Source organism: Microcaecilia unicolor, chromosome 5 (assembly GCF_901765095.1).
Source record: "Microcaecilia unicolor chromosome 5, aMicUni1.1, whole genome shotgun sequence".
NCBI lineage: Eukaryota > Metazoa > Chordata > Amphibia > Gymnophiona > Siphonopidae > Microcaecilia > Microcaecilia unicolor.
This window is the reverse complement of record NC_044035.1, coordinates 346,319,377-346,341,807: the sequence shown is the minus strand read 5'-3', so window position 1 is coordinate 346,341,807 and position 22,431 is coordinate 346,319,377. Positions and strand designations below refer to the sequence as shown.

Sequence of the window (22,431 nt, the reverse complement as noted above, 5' to 3'; positions counted from 1 at the left end):
CCATATCATCAAGCTGATCAATCCATAGACTGGTGGGATGTACCGAAGCAGTACTCACCCAGGGCGGGACATTGAAATCCCTGACCGCAACACTGCGGCTCCAAACCGGGCCTCCGCCCGAGCAGCCAGTGTCAAGCGGTAATGCTTGGAGAATGTATGGGCCGATGCCCAAGTTGCCGCCCTGCATATCTCTGCCAAGGAGACGGACCCGGCCTCTGCCATCGAGGCCGCCTGAGCTCTTGTGGAGTGAGCCTTCAGCTGGATAGGCGGCATCTTCCCCGCGGCCACATAAGCCGCTGCAATGGCTTCCTTGACCCATCTTGCCACTGTAGGCTTAGCAGCCTGCAGACCCTTACGAGGACCTGCAAACAGGACAAACAGATGATCCGATTTCCGGAAATCATTGGTCACTTCCAAGTATCTGATGATGACACGTCTCACATCCAGATATTTGAGAGCAGAGTACTCCTCTGGGTAGTCCTCCCTACGAAAGGAAGGGAGACAGAGCTGCTGATTCACATGGAAGCGAGAAACAATCTTGGGCAGGAAGGAAGGCACTGTGCGAATAGTCACTCCTGCCTCAGTGAACTGCAGAAAAGGCTCTCGACATGAGCGCGCCTGGAGCTCGGAAACTCTTCTGGCTGAAGTGATAGCCACCAAAAAGACTGCTTTCAACGTCAGGTCTTTCAGAGATGCCCTCGACAAGGGTTCAAAAGGCGGCTTCTGCAATGCTCTTAGCACCAGGTTGAGATTCCACGCAGGCACCACCGAGTGCAGAGGAGGGCGCAGGTGATTAACTCCTTTGAGAAAGCGCACCACATCTGGCTGAGAAGCCAGGGAAACACCCTTCAGGCGGCCCCTGAAGCAAGTCAGAGCCGCTACCTGGACTTTAAGGGAACTGAGCGACAGGCCTTTCTCCAGACCTTCTTGCAGGAACGCCAACACTGAAGAAATTGGAGCAGTGAAGGGAGAAAGTGAACCTGCTTCACACCACGCTGCAAAGATACGCCAAACCCTGGCGTAAGCAGTAGAAGTAGAGCGCTTCCTCGCTCTCAGCATAGTGGCGATGACCTTGTCTGAGAAGCCCTTCTTTCTCAGACGCTGCCGCTCAATAGCCAGGCCGTAAGACCAAAGGGGGAGGGATCCTCCATCACCACGGGACCCTGATGTAACAGGCCCTGCTCCACTGGCAGTCGCAGAGGATCGTCGACTGAAAGCCTGATCAAGTCCGCATACCAGGGACGTCTGGGCCAATCCGGACCCACCAGGATTATCCGGCCCGGATGCTTTGCTACCCGGTCTAGCACCCTGCCCAGCATGGGCCAGGGCGGGAACACATAGAGAAGCTCTTGTGTCAGCCACTGTTGGAGAAGAGCATCTACTCCCAGGGATCGAGGGTCCCGTCCTCTGCTGAAAAAGCGCGGCACTTGGCAATTGGCCGATGACGCCATCAGATCTAGGCTCGGCTGGCCCCAGCGCTTCGTGATGTCCAAGAACGCCTGAGCCGATAGTTGCCACTCTCCGGGCTCCAAGGTATGGCGACTGAGAAAGTCCGCCTTGACATTCATGACTCCAGCAATGTGGGCCGCTGACAGCTGTTCCAGGTTCGCTTCCGCCCACTGGCATAGATTCATGGCCTCCTTGGCTAGAGGGGCGCTCTTGGTACCTCCCTGGCGGTTGACATAGGCCACAGCCGTGGCATTGTCCGACAGGACCCGTACTGGCTTCAAGGCCAGTACCGGGATGAACTCCAAAAGCGCCAACCGAATGGCTCTGAGTTCCAGGAGGTTGATAGACCACTTTTCCTCTGCAGGAGACCAGAGCCCCTGCGCTGTCCTTCCCAAGCAGTGGGCTCCCCAGCCCGACAAAGAGGCGTCCGTCGTGACGACGATCCACTCTGGGGTCACCAGAGGCATTCCCGCAGACAACTTGTCTGTCTGCATCCACCAGCTCAGCGCCTTGCGCACTGCTGGGTCCAAGGGAAGGCGCACAGCATAATCCTCCGACATCGGAGTCCAGCGCTGCAGCAGAGAGTGTTGAAGTGGTCTCATATGAGCCCTGGCCCAGGGCACTACTTCCATCGTGGCCGTCATAGAGCCCAACAGCTGCACATAGTCCCAAGCCCGAAGAGGAGAGGCTACTAGGAACTGGTCCACCTGAGCCTGAAGTTTGACAATCCGATTGTCTGGCAGGAACACTCTGCCCACCTGGGTGTCGAATCGAACTCCCAGATACTCCAGGGACTGAGTCGGGCGCAGCTGGCTCTTCTTCCAGTTGATGATCCATCCCAGGGAGCTCAAAAGAGCAACTACCCGGTCCACAGCTTTGCCGCACTCTGCATAAGAGGGGGCTCGGATCAACCAGTCGTCCAGATAAGGATGGACTTGTACTCCTTCCTTTCGCAGGAAGGCCGCTATGACCACCATTACTTTGGAAAAGGTCCGCGGAGCAGTAGCCAACCCGAAAGGGAGGGCTCTGAACTGGAAGTGTCGTCCCAGGACTGCAAAACGCAGAAAGCGTTGGTGAGGAGGCCAGATGGGAATATGCAGGTACGCTTCCTTGATGTCCAAGGAAGCCAAGAACTCTCCTGCCTTCACTGCCGCTATAACAGAGCGGAGAGTCTCCATGCGAAAGTGCCGCACTTTCAAGGCCCGATTGACCCCTTTGAGGTCGAGGATAGGCCGGACAGAACCTCCTTTCTTTGGTACCACAAAGGAAATGGAGTAACGTCCCTTGCCAATCTGATTTTCTGGCACCGGAACGACCGCCCCCAAGCGGATCAAGTTGTCCAAGGTCTGCTGCACTGCCACAGCTTTGACCGGAGACTTGCAGGGAGAGAGTACAAACCCGTCTCTTAAGGGTCGGCAGAACTCTAGCTTGTAGCCGTCTCTGATGACTTCCAGCACCCAAGCGTCTGAAGTTATTGTGGTCCACTCGCCCAGAAACGAGGACAGCCGTCCTCCAATCTGCACTGGGGCGTGGACCAAGGCCCCGTCATTGGGTACGAGACCCTGGGGGAGGACCGGAGGGAGCACCTCCGGGACGGCGGTCTCTGCGAAAGGAATGCTGTTTGGGGGAGAAATTCCTCTTGAAGGAAGAGGGGGCAGAGGAGCCCGACCTGCCCGGGCGGTACCGACGGGCTTCCTGAAACCGTCCTCTGGAGGTACCGGGTCGAGTACTAGCCCGAGCCCTGACCTCTGGTGCCGAGATCGGTCACGATTTTGTCCAGCTCGACCCCAAAGAGCAGCTTGCCTTTAAAAGGCAATCTAGCCAGGCGGGATTTAGAGGCGTGGTCAGCAGACCAATGTTTCAGCCAAAGCCACCGCCGCACAGAGACTGTCTGAGCCATGCCTTTAGCTGAGGCTCTCAAGACATCATACAGCAAGTCTGCCAAATAGGCTAAGCCCGATTCCAGGGCCGGCCAATCAGCCCTCAAGGAATGATCCGAGGGGGAAGCCCGCTGCACCATAGTCAGGCACGCCCTGGCCACATAGGAACCGCAAACCGAGGCCTGCAAACTTAAAGCAGTCGCCTCAAAGGACGACCTTAAGGCCGCCTCCAATCTTCTGTCTTGGGCGTCCTTTAGGGCCGTGCCACCTTCCACCGGCAACGCCGTTTTCTTAGTCACCGCAGTGATTAACGAATCCACTGTAGGCCACAGATAGGCCTCACGTTCACTTTCAGGCAAAGGATAGAGGCGGGACATAGCCCTAGCCACTTTGAGGCTCGCTTCCGGGACATCCCATTGAGCCGAAATTAAGGTGTGCATAGCATCATGCACGTGGAAGGTTCTAGGCGGGCGTTTCGTCCCCAGCATAATGGCAGAGCCAACAGGGGCTGAGGGAGAGACGTCCTCCGGAGAGGAAATCTTCAAAATGCCCATGGCCTGCACTAACAGGTTGGGCAAATCCTCTGAGCTAAAAAGCCGCGCTGCAGAGGGGTCATCCGCTCCAACCGAGCGGGGATCCGTCTCCTCCAAGGAATCCGCAAAGGACCGTTGGGAGAACTCAGATACGCTGCCCTCATCTACATCAGAGGAGATAAGGTCCTCCAAGGCCTGGGAATCAACCCGAGGGCGTTTACCTCCGGGGACCTCAACCTCTTTACCAAACGAGGGAGCAGGGGCAGCGTTTTGCATAAGGAAGGCCTGATGCAGCAGCAAGACAAACTCGGGGGAGAAACCCCCCAGACTGTGCACTTCCGCAGCCTGGGCTACAGCCCTAGACGCACCCTCAACCGGCGCTCGCAAGAGCGGGGGAGAGCCATGCTGCGCATCCAAAATGGCGTCCGGCGCGACACTCCGCGAAGGAGCCGCGCGGGAAAAACGGCGCTTAACTTTAGCTGCTTTGGTGCCGTCGCCCAAATTAAGGGCGACCATGGCATTAATGTCTCCCTCAAGGGCGGCCCACGAAGAAGCCGTCCGAGCCGCGTGGCCGGCCAAGATGGCGGAGGCGAGCAGCGGGGGATGGGCGTTTATGGCGGGAAAAACCGCCACGCCGGAGGAAGGACCGGGACACTCATCGGTCACGAAACTGTCACCCAACAAGGGCGAATCAGATTTTAATACCCCCGCATCCCCTCTAGAAGCGCCGAAGCGATCCGGGGAGCGACCCTTTGCGCCCTCGCCCTCCGACGCCATATGCCACGTGGAGATCAATCGGGGAACCCCCTGCCCGCTATAAAAAGGTAAAAATTACCTGCTTTCCGCTCCGAGCTGTAACGACCTGGTGTCCCAGTGAGTATGCTGCAATAAACGTTTAAATAAACGTCGAAATAAACGCCTTTAAGGACGTTCAATTTTTTTTTTTTTTTTTTTTTAACGGAGCCAGCGGGAGGGGGGAGAAAAGGAGGGACCTGGCACCACCAGGTTTGCACTTGCTCAAAAGAGCCCTCAACCCCAGGCCTCAACAAAACCTAAGGATTAGGCTTGGAGGCCTAGCCAGAGCTGCTGCTGTGTGTGACCACCACCTGCTGAGATAGAGAACATACTGAGGAGTTTCCGGCAGCACATGACCACATATAGGGAGGCAAAAGTTTGCTCTCTATCTCCACCTGCTGGTAGATGGACACAACCCACCAGTCTATGGATTGATCAGCTTGATGATATGGAAACTACTATTTACAGTACAAACAGTTTGGGGCGCGAGGCCTGGTCACTGGTGGGAGGGACATGCGCGCGCGCGCCGCAAAGCTGCTCCGTTACAGCTTTAAAAGGCCGGGTCGGCAGCAACGTCAGCGACGACGTCACTCCTTCAACTGTGTGGCGATGACATCCGAAAGTCTTGCGGAGGAGAAGTTGTCTCTCACATAGGGGGACGGGGCACCCACCGGAGAAGGGAAGCTGTGGGGTTGTTGGTGGGCGACTTCAGGTACGAGTTTGACCGGGAGGGAGAGGTGTCGGGTCGAGGACGAGGGGAGACGGTCCCCGTTCCTTGAATACGTGTGTGAGGAGGGGCGCGCGCCGTGTGCTGATGAGTTCGGTCTCTTTGCTGTGCAGCTGCTCGAGGCCGGGGCACAGACGCTCGTGCAGGAGGTAGGGGGCTTGGCTTCTGGCGTAGGTGCCAGGCCTGTGGATGCTGCAGTGCACCCCTCCCCCCCCCCCACCAATTATTAAGCAGATCCCTTTAGTTCAGACCGGCAATGGCTGTGGGGGTGGGACACGACCGGCATAAGAAAAGATATTTAAGGACATGCGCTTTCGATCCGCGGGATCCGTGTTTTACCCGGACCCCCCCCCCCCCTTCACTTTGTCCAAGGAAGGTTAATTTTGTGATGGGTTTAGCCAGTGGCATAGCTACTATGGGGCCACGGGGGGCCTGGGCCCCCGTAGATTTGGCCCTGGACGACCTTCTCAACCCTCCCCTCCGGCTGCCAACCCGCCGTCGCCGTCTGCTACCTTTGCCGGCGGGGGACCCCAACCCCCGCCAGCCGAAGCCTTCTTCCTTTGTTTGGTTTCTGAGTCTGACGTGTGCAGGACGTCAGACTCGGAAACCAAATGAAGGAAGAAGACCGGGTGTCGGAGGTTGGGGTCCTCCACCAGCAAAGGTAGGCCAGGGGGGGGGGGGTGTCAAAGTTGTTGGAGGTGGTGCTTGCGGGGGGGGGGGGGACTAAAATGTGCCCCTGCCCCCTCCCCCTCCCACCGAAGTCTGGCTACGCCCCTGGGTTTAGCACCCCCTCCCAATCATTTTGAAAAGTTGTGTCCTGGGTGCCACACTATACGAATCAGATAAAATTACATTTCTAAACCTGAGCTTAGTTATAAATTTACTGCAGCGGTAGGAGTGGAAAACAGCCCAGTGTGGTTCAAGTAGTAGCTGGCTGAGAACTAGAGGAGACTGGCTGCAGCTCTTAGTGAACCTGAGCAAACCATATAACTCTCCAATTCCTCAGGTACAGACTGACATTGTTGCTGTCTAGTGACAGAAACATACCTGCTGTATGTGAAAGAAACTTGCAAGCAGGTATAAAAGAAATTGAATAAATAAATTAGGTCTCTGATCCCGAGGTGGAGGGGGTGTGAAATGACTTGCCCAAGCCAAGGTCATAGAGGTCCAGGGAGGTTGGTTTAATTGTACCCCTGTAACACCGGCACTAGGTGTAGCCTCACTAATCCACTTCACTAACCCACCCAGTTATGAAAGTCCACCTTCTATACTTAACCCCTAATCACTTCCTTCTTTCTTCCCTTATTTAATCTCTGCACATCTGTAATTGTATCTGAAATCCTGGAACGACAATGTCATAATAAAACTATGTACTACGCCACATTGAGCCTGCAAATAGGTGGGAAAATGTGGGATACAAATGTAATAAATAAATATTGTGCAATCTAGAGTAGAAAACTTTCACAAGTCTACCTGTTCCACTCCACTCTATTTTAGATATGATAGAGGTATATAAAATACTGAGTGGAATGGAATGGGTAGATGTGAATCACAAACATGCATGGGATAAACCTAAAGGAATCCTGTTCAGAAGGAATGGATCCTCAGGAGCTTAGCCAAGATTGGGTGGCAGAGTCGGTGGGGGGAGGCGGGGTTGGTGCTGGGCAGACTAATACGGTTTGTGCCAGAGCCGGTGGGGGAAGGCGGGGCTGGTGGTTGGGAGACGGGGATAGTGCTGGGCAGACTTATACAGTCTGTGCCAGAGCTGGTGGTGGGAGGCGGGGATAATGCTGGGCAGATTTATATGGTCTGTGCCCTGAAAAAGACAGGTACAAATCAAAGTAAGGTATACACAAAAAGTGGCACATATGAGTTTATCTTGTTGGGCAGACTGGATGGACCGTGCAGGTCTTTCTGCCGTCATCTACTATGTTACTATGTATGTTACTTGTTTACTCTTTCCAAAAATACTAGGACTGGCTGGGGGGCACGCAGTGAAGCTACATAGTATTAAATTTAAAATGAATCGGAAAAAACATTTCTTCACTCAATTTGTAATTAAACTCTGGAATTCGTTGCCAGAGAATGTGGTAAAAGAAGTTAGCGGGGTTTAAAAAAAGGTTTGGATGGCTTCCTAAAAGAAAAGTCCATAAGCCATTATTAAAATGGACTTGGGAAAATCCACTGCTTTTTTTTCTGGGATAAGCAGCATAAAATGTATTGTACTGTTTTTGGAATCTTGTCAGGTACTTGTAAACTGGATTGACCACTGTTGGAAACAGGATACTGAGCTTGATGGACCTTTGGTCTGGTCAAGTATGACAACACTTATAAGGCTTCTAATGTACAGGAAGGTTTGTGGATTCATAAATTGGCTTCTAAATGGATACCTGAGGCAATGGCGTAGCTCAAAATTCCAAGGATTGTTAGTGGGGAGGTGGAATTTGAGCCCTGTTTCCTTAGCACTTTGCTTGTACCCATTAGGCCATGCATTAAGGACCATGCAGTCCTGCCTACAGCAAACTTGTGTAACGTTTACACAAAATATCTTTATTTTGTCTGAAATCAGGCAAGCAAATATTTGGTTAAAACGGTCGGTAATGGAACCCATTTGGGATGAGGTCATACTGGACTTAATGGGGAGAGTGTTTTTGATGTTATAGTAGGTGATCATCTGGCATCCTGTGATCACCAGATGGTGTGGTTTAATATTAAGATAGGTGTGGAGAGGGTTCATTCAAAATTGAAGGTTCTAGACTTCAAACAAACTAACTTTGTTCAGATGGGGGATTACCTCAAGGAATTGTCTAGATGGGAACATCTTGAAAAAGTTTGAAAGCAGTGGGCAAATCTGAAAGGAGCTATTGTAAGGGCAACAAAACTTTTTGTAAGGAAAGTAAATAAGAGGAAAAGGAGGCCACTTTGGTTCTCAAAAGTAGTAGCTGAAAAGGTAAAGAAAAAGAGGTTAGCCTTATAAACTACAAGAAATAGCAGAAAGAGAAAGACAGGCGACGATATCCAGAAAAGCTAAGAGAAGCTGGTAGAGTAGTCAGGAAAGCGAAGATGCAAATGGAAGTGGAGTGGAGGAGTGGCCTAGTGGTTAGGGTGGTGGACTCTGGTCCTGGGGAACTGAGTTTGATTCCCACTTCAGGCACAGGCAGCTCCTTGTGACTCTGGGCGTCACGTAACCCTCCGTTGCCCCAGGTACAAATAAGTACCTGTATATAATATGTAAGCCGCATTGAGCCTGCCGTGAGTGGGAAAGCGCGGGGTACAAATGTAACAAAAGAAAAAATAGCCAATACAGTAAAATGGGGGGGGGGGAGACAAGACATTTTTAAGGTGTGTTTAGTGATAGGAGGAAGTGTAAAAGTGGCATTGTGAGACTCAAAGGTGAAGGGGAGGAATATGTAGAAGCTGATAAAGATAAAGCAGAATTGCTTAACAAATATTTGTATTCTGTGTTTACAGCTGAAGAGCCAAGAGCAGGACCACAGATGACAAATAGGAATTGAAGGGTGGTAATCCCTGAATGATTTTCAGAGGACTGTTTGTGAGGAGCTGGCTAAACTAAAGGTGGACAAAGTGATGGGGCCGGATGGCACACATCTGAGGGTACTGAAGGAATTTAGGGAAGTTCTAACGGTTCCGCTGGCTGACCTTTCCAATGCTTCTCTAGAGTTGGGAGTGGTCCCAGAGGACTGGAGAAGAGCGAATGTGGTCCATCTCCACAAAAGCAGAAGTAAGGAAGATGTTAACTACAGGCCGGTAGGTCTGCCTTCCGTGGTAAGTAAATTAATGAAAATGCTTTTAAAACATACAGTAGTAAAGTTTTTGGAATCCAATGGATTGCAGGACCCGAGGCAACATGGTTTCACTAGAGGCAGGTCTTGTCAGACAAATCTGATTAATTTCTTTGACTTGGTGACCAGAGAGTTGGATCGAGGGAGAGTGCTAGATGTGGTATATTTAGATTTTAACAAAGCCTGTGACACGGTTCCACATAGACGGCTAATAAATAAACTGAGTGCCCTCGGTATGGGCACTAAAGTGACTGACTGGGTTAGGAATTGGTTGAGTGGAAGGCGACAGAGGGTAGTGGTAAATGCTGCTCATTCTGAGGTAAAAGGTGCAACCAGTGGTGTGCCGCAAGGTTCGATTCTTGGGCTGGTTCTTTTTAACATTTTTGTAAGCAATATTGCTGAAGGGCTCTCTGGTAAGGTTTGCCTCTTTGTGACAGATACCAAAATCTGCAATAGGGTAGACACCCCCTGATGGCGTGAATAATGTGAGGAAGGACAGCGAAGCTAGAGTAATGGTCTGGAATTTGGCAGCTAAAATTTAATGCTAAAAAATGCAAGGTCTTGCATTTGGGCTACAAAAACTCGAAGGAATGGTACAATTTAGGGGGCGAAGAACTTTTGTGCACGAAAGAGGAGCAGGGCTTAGGTGTGATCGTATGTGATGATCTTAAGGTGGCCAAACAGGTAGAAAATGCGATGGCGAAAGCTAGAAGGATGCTTGGGTGCATAGGGAGAGGAACGCCTAGTAGGAAAAGAAGTGATGATGCCCCTCTATAAGACTCTGGTGAGACTTCATTTAGAATATTGTGTACAATGTAAATAGGATGGAGTCGGTCCAGAGGGTGGCTACTAAAATGGTCTGTAGTCTTCGTCATAAAGCGTACGGGGACAGACCTAAAGATCTCAATATGTGTACTTTAGAAGAAAGGCGGGAGAGAGGAGATATGATAGACATTTCAATACCTACATGGTATAAATACACAGGAGGCGAGTCTTTCAATTGAAAGGAAGCTCTGGAACGAAGGGGCATAGGATGAAGGTGAAAGGGGATAGACTCAGAAGTAACCTGACGAAATACTTCTTCACGGAAAGAGCGGTGAATTCGTGGAACAGCTCCTGGTCAAAGTGTTGGCAATGAAAACATTATCTGAATTCAAGAGAGCTTTGGACAAGTACATAGACTCTCTTAAGTGAGTGATAGGGAGAGTAGATTCCATGGATGGGAAGACTGGATAGGCGATATGGTCTTTATCTGCCTGCATTTTTCTTTGTTTCTTTAAGTCTTAGTTTATTAAAGCAGAACAAAATTGGTTTACTTTTTGATAATTCACCTCACCAACCCAATCAGTGATGAAAATCCAACTACATAACTCCCGATCACTCTCTCCCTTCCTCTCTCTTCCCTACTCAATCTCTGCACAATACTAACTGCATCTAATATCTTGTAGTGACATTGTTAACAACATTATCAATAGAAATCAAACAAAAGAAAATAAGATGATTACATGATCTTTTCCATATTTTATTTTGTTTGATTTCTGTTGATAACCTTTAAGAGTGGACTAACACGGCTACCACACCTCTCTACTTAACAACATTATGTAAGCCACTTTGAGCCTGCAAATAGGTGGGAAAAATGTGGGATACAAATGCAATAAATAATAATAATAATAATAATCAGATTTGTGTATTCAACTGACAGTTATGCTGTGTTGAGAAGTGTCCTGTGAGGTGTCCACCACTTTTTTCCCTTAACCAGTAGCCTAGCTACCTTATTTCTAGCTTTACTTATCCATCCACGAAAACATTCAAGAACAGCAAACACAATTGCCAGCTAGTGCTGACCAGTCACTATTCCTCTACTGATTGTTTGAGAGATCCTACAGGTTGAAGTCTGTAATAGTTATACCATTTTACTCAGGTGTTATTCTTTGCTTAGTATTTTCCATCAGCTCACTAGCCAGTGACCCTAGATCTGGTCATATTCTAACTGTGTTCTTCAATCAAGACTCAGAAGCCAGTGGTGGCCTCTGGAGACCCCTGGGGCGGCCCCTGTTTTCTTTCTGGGGTTCCCCCCCCCCCCCTTTTGCTTTGCCTGTCTACCCAGACTCAGGACAGAAAGGGGAGAGCGGATGGGGGGAACAGCTGAATACTCGAAGAACAAGGCATTTCTCAATAGACAAGAGAATGTATTTGGAAATGCTCACAACCTTGAGGATACCCCCCCCCCCCCCCCAATGAAGTTTGAAGGTCAGCTGGTAGGGATGGATGTCGTTGACATACACTGGTCAGCAGTGTCATGGCCCTGCATGGGGAGATAGTTGGCCGCTGTCCTTTAGCTCATTAAAATCCAAAGTGGCCCCAGCTTAAAAATTAATGAAGACCACTGTTCTATTGTCAGGCCTTTGTGTATTTGCCTTGTTCTTATCTTGCCCTTCTTTCAGGGTCAGTGACTGTCTTTCAGGATTCCTTGAGATGGTCATTTCCTGTATAGCTAGGTTGCTTTGATTTTATGGTGAAAAAACCTTCTAGTCCTAGCACAAAGAGAGATCTCCCTTATTAAAAATAATTTCATTAGCCAGAAAATTATAGATGAACGAGACAGTATGGAAACCCTGTTTGCAGGGGTGTTACCTTTTCTTTTTTGTTAACTCATAACAGTCTGTTAACCATCAGCTGTAAACAAGCTAACTGGCAATTACAGGTTTAACTACTCAAAACACTGCTTTGGCATTCTGAAAATAGATTACGGAACAAAGTGGTACTTGTATTGCAGTACAGGTCAAGGAGAGATAAAGGAAAGCACAGAAGAGGTGCAGTTTATTAGAACCAGAAACAAAGTTATGAAATTACAAAACAAAAAATCATTTATGTAATAGTTGTCCTTCAAGTTTCATCCCCACGTATCATAGTATCATAAATTGGAATGGCATAAGTCAGGCCTTGAAAATTTCTTTGAATATAGGATACAGCCACTGAGAACTGTCTCACTGTCCCCCCTCCCCCCCACATTTATCTCCACTGAAGTGAGGAATGGGGGGGGGGGGACAGTTCTGAGGTGTACTTCAGCTTCTTTAGAGCCTGATTTACTAAGGCTGTTTTCCTCTTCCCTTGTCCATAAGAGTGTCCATCCTAGGTCAGACCAATGGTCCATCTAGCCCAGTATCCTGTCTTCCAAACAGTGGCCAAGTCAGGTCACAAGTACCTGGCAGAAACCCAAATTGTGGTAACACTCCATACTACAAATCCCAGGGCAAGCAGTTGCTTCCCATGTCTGCCTCGATAGCAGACTATGGACTTTTCCTCCAGGAATTTGTCCAAACCTTTTTTTAAATCCAGATACGCTAACCTTGTTACCACATTCTCTGGCAAAGAGTTCCAGAGCTTAACTATTTGTTGAGTGAAAAAATATTTCCTCCTATTTGTTTTAAAAGTATTTCCATGCAACTTCCTCGAGTGTCCCCTAGTCTTTGTACTATCGGAACGAGTAAAAAATCAATTTACTTCTACTCGTTCTACACCACTCAGGATTTTGTAGACCTCAATCATATCTCCCCTCATCTGTCTCTTCCAAGCTGAAGAGCCCTAACCTCTTTAGCCTTTCCTCATATGAGAGGCGTTCCATCCCCTTTATCATGTTAGTTGCTCTTCTTTGAACCTTTTCTAATTCTGCTATATCTTTTTTGAGATATGGTGACCAGAACTGAACACAATAATGGTAACATAGTAAGTGACGGCAGATAAAGACCTGTACGGTCCATCCAGTCTGCCCAATGCAATAAACTCACTTGATATGCGATACTTTATATAAATATATATCCGAGTTTGATTTGTCCTTGCCATTCTCGGGGCACAGACTGTATAAGTCTGCCCAGCACTCTTCTTGTACTAAAAGTTCTGAAACTAACGTCGAAGCCCCTTAAAATTTACACTCAAGGCCATCCCTATCTATTCAGTCACGATCAGGGCATAGACCGTAGAAGTCTGCCTAGCACCAGTTTCGCTTCCCAATTAGCAGCGTCGCCACCCAATCTCTGCTAAAATTCTTTGGATCCATTCCTTCTAAACAGGATTCCTTTGTGTTTGTCCCATGCATGTTTGAATTCCATTACCGTTTTCATCTCCACCACCTCCCGCAGGAGGGCATTCCATGTATCTACCACTCTCTCCGTGAAAAAATACTTCCTGACATTACTCCTGAGTCTGCTCCCCTTCAACCTCAATTCATGTCCTCTAGTTCTACCACCTTCCCATCTCCAGAAAAGGTTTGTTTGCGGATTAATACCTTTCAAATATTTGAACGTCTGTATCATGTCACCCCTGTTCCTCCATTCCTTCAAAGTATACATGTTCAGGTTTGCAATTTTAATCACATACCATTTTCATAGCTTTTCTTTACACTGCTTCCAGTCTTTTTACATCCTTAGCTAGATATGGCCTCCAAAACTGAACACAATACTCCAAGTGGGGCTTCACCAACGACTTGTAGAGGGGCATCAACATGTCCTTTCTTCTGCTAGTTATACCCCTTTCCTATGCAGCCTAGCATCCTTGTGGCCATGGCCGTCGCCTTGTCACATTGTTTCTTCACCTTCATATCCTCAGACACCAACACCCCAAGGTCTCTCCTGAGTCGAGCTTACTAATCTCTCCCCTCCTATCCAGTATCTCTCTTTCGGGTTTTTGCACCCTAAGTGCATCACTCTACACTTCTTGGCATTAAAATTTAACTAAGACAAAGCTAATCCTGGGTTTAAGAAGTTATTCGGCTCCCAATTAGTGCACTACAAAATGTTACGGAAACCAAAGGAAACTAAAAATAAGTAAATTAACTACTATAAAAAATCAACTTCAAACCAAACGTTTATGAAAACATTTTTTAAAATGTGCTCAGTTTTTTTTGGTGTTTCACCGTGACTCGAAGGCTCGAGATATGTAAAATCACCTGTATCACCATCATAGCACACCCTACCGCCACACCACTATCTAATCAGAGAACATCAGGAACAATCTCTGCATCTAATAGATGAAATAGTATAAACTTAGCTTTATGTAAATTGTAGCTGGTGCAGTATTCAATGTTCAGTAGGATGCCGGTGTACAAGGGCTATTTGAGTCTCAAGCCAGAGCAAAACTTTTTAACTTCAATGCGTGCAAATAAATATCCATTGTTCAATATTCATGGAACCAGATTTGGATTTTGCTCTTGCTCATGGCATTTCAGTGGTAGCTCGAGGTAAGTTACATTCAGGCACAGTAGATAAGTTCCTGTCACTGGAGGGCTTCCAAAATGTTATTTAAAACCGTTTCCATACCTGAAGCAAACTTTTGACCCTGGCAATAATTCTTCTTCTTTTTTAATTTTCTCATTTTATAGTGTTCTCCCCTTTAAAAATAAAATGCTACAACAGTATCCTTAGTTTCTTTGTTCCAGTGGTTTTTAAGGCTATTGCTCCGGACTTGTATGTTCAGGCTTCTGCTTTGAAGGCGTAAATAAAAGTTCCATATTTATTCCACCCAATACATGATTTTAGAGCTCTCTGTCGTATCCATCTCAGTTGATCTTCTCCATGCTGAAGAATGCTAATATGTTCCACCTTTGTTGGTAAGGGAGCCCTTTATCATTTTGGTTGTCCTATTCTAGTTCTGATATATGTACTGGTTTTTGAGATGGGGTGACAAGAAGAACTGTGCTTAATACTCAAGGCGACGTTACATCATGGATTGATAGAAGCATTACAAATGTGCCATTTAGATGCCCAATCTTTTAGCCTGGCTTCTGATGTTGAGAGGTTAATACAGTTGGGTCTGGGAAAGGAAAAGCAGACCCTCGTGGTAAAACAAAACAAAATTTATTCAATGCACATACATAAAATCAGCGTATAACTTTCCTCTAACCGCCCAACATGGCCAAGGGCTGCATTAGGGGCTTAACATGAAACCAGCAGGAACAGTCCAATGTTTTCCCTGTTTGGTTAGTGCAATGCAGCCCAAAGAATAAGTCTCACAAGCAGTGAGCTGTCTTTCCCAAGCAGCTGCAGCCTGACGTACAGGCTGCTCATAAATGCAGGTTAGTTTCATTCAAGGTGCCTAAGTAAACTGCTCTATTCAAACTGCCCTTCTTCACTCTCCTCTAGGACAGACGGATACATGTGCACAGGCAACACAGGTACAAATGCATGCACTAATATACATGCAGAGGCAGGGGCGGCCCGACCATTAAGGGGGCCTCAGGTGGCACTCATCAGGAGCGACATCTCCCCCTTCGCTGCATTTCACCTCACGGTGACATTTCAAACCCAGCAGCGGCAGCGATTCCCATACATGCTCTACTGCCGCCGGCACCTGCCTTTTCCCTTTACTGTGGCGCTTCTCTGATGTAACTTCCTGTTTCGTCAGAGGCTCAGCCAGCCGCAGTAAAGGGAAGAGGTGAGTGCCACCGGCGGCAGGGCAGCATATGGGAATTGCTGGGTTTGGAACGTCACTGTGAGGTAAAATACTACGAGGGGGGGGGGGGTGGCATCTCAGCCCGGGAGGAGGGCAGCATGTTAGCTCCACCTCAGGTGGCATCTTCCCTTGGGCTGGCCCTGTGCAGAGGGATCATTGTTTTTTCCACAGTTGTTACCTTTCCTACCACCCTCTGCTTTTTTTTTACTTGTCTGTGGGTGGAAGAATCAAAGCAGCACTCAGTAGATTGCCTGTTTTACTGGATCATCTGTTTCTCTGTTGGGGTGTTTTTTTTTTTTTGCTCATGTCTTTTTTTTATTTTTATTTATTTTTGTTTGTTTTGTTTGCTGTACTCTGTAGGATTCCCTCAGATATCAGGAAAGATGGGGAATGTAGAAAGCAGCTCCTATCAGAAATGCCTTTTAAGATTTCTTCCAGAAGAACAGAAAGAGATTGATGAAGCATTTGACAGCTTGTCTGGAGAAAAAAATGAAAAGGCTTCTAGAAAAACGGTGAACCTGCAGCAGCTGAAGGTAAGAGCCAGATGGCCCTGCTTGTAGCACTAGATTACTTCACATTCAGTATGAATTTGTACCTGCAAATCTTTGGCTTCAGTTACTACTTAACATCTGTATCCACTGGGTACTTCTGTGCTTTTTTGGATATGGGAAACCTGAGGGGCCCTTTTACCAAGCCGCATAAGTATCTATGCGCGCCCAACACATGCCAAAATGGAGTTACCGCCCGACTACCACATGGGTCTTGCAGTAATTTCATTTTTGGCGCGCGTCCGATATCTGCGTCTGAAAAATATTTTTCATTTTCGTTTGCGCGTAACGGACATGCGCCAAGTGGCATTTGGTGTGTGTAGGTCATTACTGCCCAGTTACCGCGTGAGTCTTTACGGCTAGGTCGATGGCTGGCAGTAAGATCTCAGGCCCAAAATGGATGCGCGTCAATTTTCATTTTGCCGCACGTCCATTTTCGGGGGGAAAAAAAGGCCTTTTTTACAGGCGCACTAAAAAATGGATTGGCGTGTGCCCAAAACCCACGCTTACACTACCTCAAGCCATTTTTCAGCGCGCCTTTGTAAATGGACCCCTGAATTAACTCCAGTACAAATTCAGATTGTGAACCCTCCAGCAACAAAAAATACCTACTAGACCTGAATGGACAGCACTTCAATAGCTTTGGGCTTAAGGGCGGTATATAAAAATATAATTTATGCATGTATCTCCCCAATCTAGGTGCCTACTTTTTATTTTATCGAATAGTCGCTAAATAGGTGTATTCTTGGCGCCTAAATATAGGCACCTCTTACAGAAGTTTCCTCTAAGATGGTAAAATTTACAACAAGGCACGTAGGGCCTCTTTTATCAAGCCATGCTAGTGACTTCCAGTGCGGTAATGCTGACAAAGCGGGCTCCGTCGGGATTGCCGTGCAGGAACCACTAGCGCGGCTTGATCAGAGGCTCTGTCTGCTGTGTTGTGCTTCTTTTCTAAAAGACAGATAATGTTAAGGACCTTCAGAAAAGTGGGAAAAGCAGCAGCTTGAGTTTGGCAAACCAAGAAGACAGCTCCAAAAGTTCATCTCTGCGCTCTGTAAATCCCAGTTTTTTCTTTTGTGTCAGTTAAGATCAGTACGTTCTTTATTCAATGGCGATACATTCACTCTCTAATCCTTTCCTTTTTTATGTCCCGTTTGGACTATTGCAATATCATTAATTTAGGGATATCCAATTCGCTTCTCGAATACAGCTGTTCGTCTCCTCTGTCAAGTACGGAAATTTGATCTGATCATCCACTCTGAAGGATCACCACTGGCTAGCGGTGGTTTATTGCATTCAATTCAAAACATTATTTCTGGCTTTAAAAGCTTTTCATCGGGGCACTCCCTTGTATCTTTCCTCACAGACTGTACCATACGTTCAGTTCGTGTCTTGCGATCTATTAACGATCACCATATGGTACTACTAGAACCACACTCTGCCCATCTAGAGATAACACGTCATAGTGCTTTTTTCTTTGTTGCTTCCCAACTTTGGAATTCTCTCTGCCTCTCACTATACGCAGCAAAACTAATTTTAAAAAAGCGTGGTTTTTCCAAAAGGCATACTATAGTGAGTGAGGCAGCCCTCTCTGGTGTGGGTACCTGGGAGTTGGCAGTATAAATGTTAGCCCCGATTGTGAATGCTATTTTAATTAGTTCCCTTGTGTGCATGGTTTCTTTCCTATTGAATTTTGTAGTTCTTTCCTATGCTTTTTATTTTGTTTGTAAACTGTTATGGTCTGTCCATCAGCTTCAGCAGTATATCAAGTCTTGAATAAATAAATATATATATATATATATAAAACTTATATACATAATGAGAACACTTTTTATTTTTGTTACATTTGTACCCCGCGCTTTCCCACTCATGGCAGGCTCAGTGCGCTTACATATTGTATACAGGTACTTATTTGTCCCTGGGGCAATGGAGGGTTAAGTGACTTGCCCAGAGTCACAAGGAGCTGCCTGTGCCTGAAGTGGGAATCGAACTCAGTTCCTCAGTTCCCCAGGACCAGAGTCCACCACCCTAACCACTAGGCCACTCCTCCACTCCAAAGAATATTATAATGCTTCTGTATTGCTCCATGGTGTGACCTCACCTTGAGTACTGCATTCAGTTCTGGTCGCCGTATCTAAACAAAAATATAGCGGAATTAGAAAAAGTTCAAAGAAGAGTGACCAGAATGATAAAGGAGATGTAACTCCTCTTGTATGAGGAAAAGCTAAAGAGGTTAAGGCTCTTCAGCTTGAAAAAGAGATGTATGTGTGTGTGTGTGTGTGTGTGTGGGGGGGGGGGGGGGGGGGGATATGATTGAGGCCTATAAAATTCTGAGTTGTGTAGAATGGGTAGAAGTGCAACAATTTTTCACTCTTTCCAAAAGTACAAAGACCATGGGACACAATGAAATTACATGGAAATACTTTTAAAACTAATAAGGGGAAATATTTCACTCAGTGAATAGTTAAGCTGTGGAACTTGTTGCTGGAGAATGTGGTGACTTTATTTTATTTTAGTTACATTTGTACCCTGCGCTTTCCCACTCATGGCAGGCTCAATGCGGCTTACATGGGGCAATGGAGGGTTAAGTGACTTGCCTAGAGTCACAAGGAGCTGCCTGTGCCTGAAGTGGGAATCCAACTCAGTTCCTCAGTTCCCCAGGACCAGAGTCCACCACCCTAACCACTAGGCCACTCCTCCGGGTTTGGACAAGTTCCTGAAGAAAATGTCCATAGTCTGCTATTGAGATAGACATTGGGAAGCCGCTGCTTGCCCCGGGATTGGTAGCATGGAATGTTGCTACTCTTTGAGATTCTGCATGGAATCTTGTCACTCTTTAGGATTCCAGAATCTTGCTATTCTTTGGGTTTCTACATGGAATGTTGCTACTATTTGGGTTTCTGCCAGGTACTTGTGACCTGGATTGGCCATTGTTGGAAGCAGGATACTGGGCTAGATGGACCATTGGTCTGACCCAATATGGCTATTCTTATGTTCTTACACCATTTACCTGAATAAGTGGTGTGTTAGGAATTTCCAATCTTCCATATGCATAAAAGTAGAGGCTAATGGTTGGTTTGAGTTTATGTAGCTGTCAAGGCTATCACTAATCTTTAACAGTAGCTGCTTTTTGCTGCCCATCTCAAAGCTGCAGCCCTTGTCAAACACCTAGTCTTGTATAATGGTTAGGCCAATCCTATCTCTGATCCCTTCACTCTTCAGGCACTTTTCTTCCAGTGCCTCTTATCCTTTACATTCCTTTGGTCATTTTCTGCCTTTACATTCCCTCCCCTGCCACGACTATGACTGGCTCTCACCCTGCAGCACTTGAGATGCCTAAACAGAGGGACAACTTACAGAATTGCCTCCTTTATGTATAACCATAGGCGGTCGGTGGCCCAACTGTTTGGGGAGGCTAAATGGGGCGGGGTTAGGGGTGGGGCCAGGGGCGGGGCTTACATCCATAATTGTCTGACAACACAGAAAAAAATAAGTAAAAATAAGTCACAATACCTTTTATTAAATTTAGATATTAAATATGTATCATATGTCAAAGAATAAAGTGGTTGCTCAAAGCATGTACTAACCACAATTGCTCAACTGCAAAACACTATGCACAAATTTGTGCAAAAACACACTCAGAACCTTACTGTACCATAAATATTACACTGGGCAGACCTAATACACCAATATACCACCCATACGGAAAATGCAGACCGTCAACAATATGAAACAAGGGATCATAATATCACAATTCTCATGTAGAGCCACAAAACACCCTTTTAGGGTGGAAAGTGTTCACAATGAGCTCCTTTTATGAACGGCTATATGTAGATCCTTCAAGAGGTAGTGTTTCATGATTTAGGCTCTAAAACCCTTTCTGATGATTTGGTGCCACCTCAGAAAGCCACTGCAAAACACTATACACAAACTTGTGCAAAAACACACTCATAACCTTACCAAACCATAACAGCACTAATTCCAAGGACAGGACGAGCACAACCTTATGCGTGGAAAGGCAGAACTGTAATTATACCAGGCTCTAAAACACCAATACACTACCTCGTAAAAAAAACAAGACAAAAAGGGCTGCAAATGCTACACGCTAGCAGGATACTGCACCTTGATCACGCATGAAAAACACATGACACAACAGATATGAAGGCAAAATACTGAACTGGAAAGTTACCTCAAGAAGTCAGACTCAGCATGCAGTAATACTAGAAAAATTGAAACTTACATGCAAAATATCACAGATGCACATTTCCAAAAGCTGACATATTCCAGTTAATAAATTCTGAATAAAATACTTTTTTCTACCTTTGTTGTCTGATCATTTGGTTTTTCTATTTGCTTTGGTCCCAGTGTCTTCTGTTTTATGCAGTGTCTTCTTTCCATTTGATATTTTTTCTCTCACCATGTCCACCATCCTCCTGTGTCCTTATGCGTCCTGTCTACCATCTGTAGCCCTGTCCCTATCCTTCAGTATCCCGATCCAGCTCTTAAATTGAACAGTTTTCCCTCCATCCATGTCCAGCATTTCTCCTCACTCCTCTCCATCCATGTGCATATACTTCCCTCCCCTCCATCCATGTCCAGCACCTTCCCTCTTTCTCTCCTACCATTCCATCCAGTGTCATCCCTCTTTCTCTCTCCATCCTTCCACCCATTATCCTCTTCCATTGTCTTCCTCTAACTCCCCTTCCTTCTAGACAGTTCTCTCTTGACCCTTTTCCATTCAGCATGTACTCTCTCACCCCATCCTTCCAGTGTTTTTCCTCTTTCCCTCCCTACCAGCGTCTTCCCTCATTCTGCCCCCTCCTTCCAGCATTTTTCCTCTTTCTCCCTCCTTTCATCCAGCCAGCATTTCTCAGTCTGACAGCTAGGGTCTCCCCCAGTTTCTCCCCAGCAGCTTCTCTCTCTCTCCTGCCCATGTCCCCTCTTTCTCTCCCCTGCTTTTTTCCATGTCCCTGGCTCTCCGCTGCTCTTTTCCATGGCCCCTCTTTCTGTCCCCATCTCTTTCTGGCTCTCCCCTGCTTTTTTCCATGTCCCCTCTTTCTTTCCCTATCGCTCTCTGGCTGTCCACTGCTCTTGTTCATGTCCCTTGCTCTCCTTCTCTCTCCTCCTACCGTTTCCACACGTTCTCTTCTCTCCCTCCGGCCCGGGCCTCTTTACAGCAGCGCTGACAGAAGAAGAAAAAGAAGCGCGGGGCCACAGCAGCGTTCAGACATGCGCTGTCGGCTCTGCCAGTCCTCTGCCCCTGGAACGGGAAATTGACGTCACGGAGCAGAGACCGGCAGAGCCGACAGCGCATGTCTGAACGCTGCTGCGGCCCCGCACTTCTTTTTCTTCTTATGTTGTGCTGGCTCCGGCAGCGGATGAGCGTAGGTGTTGTTCCTGGCTGCTGCTGCGCTGCTCAATAGAAGCGGCGGCAGCAGAAGATTTCGTCGTCGGGAGTCTGGGGGTACGTTTGGAGAGGGAGGCAGGCGGGGCTGCCGCGAAGGTCACAGCTGGGCTCTCCCCAAGCCTCTTATACGGGCGCCTATGTCCCAGATATTTTCTTTTTCTTATTAGTAGTTTTTTTTTTTTTTTTTATAAACACAGTACATCAGTGTGTGCTCGCAAACTTTTTATATACAACAGTCTGATACAATGTGTTCTTGTATCCTGTAGACCTTTACTCTCTCTTTTTTTTTCAATTTCAAAACACTGATTTAAAAAGAAGTTGCTGATTTTGTTTCAAAACAAAATTGTAACAAGCAGAAATGAATAGTTTTATACCTGTAGTTTGCCCTGTTTTTGGTAATTAAATCACTTTTTTTTTTTTTTGATAGGCCTTTGTTTTCAAAGGCTTTCCAGAGTCTATGACAGTCAGACTGTACGATGGAATGAGAAGCATCCGTGTGAGTGCAAAGGCATCTGGTCTGAGTGAACAGATCTCCAAGGAACAGTTCACAGTGTTTCTTTCAGAGTTGCTACGAGGAACAGCGGAAGAAAAAAGTTATATTGTCTCCAGAATGATTTTGGGTGATGGCAGTGAGATTGTGAAAGAAAGACAAGTCCAGGAGGTAAAGCAGGGATTGCTAATTCGCTGTCTTTTGACCTTTGCTTTAATATTTGTTGTCCTAAAAGCTATTATCAAATCCAGTTTAACAGCAAAGTAAAAATGTGTAATAGATAGGTCAAGGGCACTGTGATCTTAAAATGCAGCTCTGGTAGTCAGTGTTGCTGCAAAAAACCCAATTGGCG

At 46.9% G+C, this 22,431-nt stretch overlaps 1 protein-coding gene across 2 annotated transcripts in view; it reads left to right on the top strand.

The window, feature by feature from the left end:
• Positions 1 to 5,248: 5,248 nt before the first annotated feature.
• LOC115469913 (MTOR-associated protein MEAK7-like) overlaps positions 5,249 to 22,431 on the top strand; it is a 44,276-nt gene continuing 27,093 nt past the window's right edge. The window contains exons 1-4 of one of the 2 annotated variants that reach the window (XM_030202691.1): positions 5,249 to 5,369; positions 8,856 to 9,170; positions 15,995 to 16,167; positions 22,017 to 22,250. In XM_030202691.1, coding sequence (XP_030058551.1) covers positions 16,018 to 16,167; positions 22,017 to 22,250 — 384 coding nt within the window. In that variant the 5' untranslated portion in view covers positions 5,249 to 5,369; positions 8,856 to 9,170; positions 15,995 to 16,017. The remainder of the gene's footprint in view (positions 5,370 to 8,855; positions 9,171 to 15,994; positions 16,168 to 22,016; positions 22,251 to 22,431) is intronic. The other variant, XM_030202689.1, reaches the window with a different exon arrangement.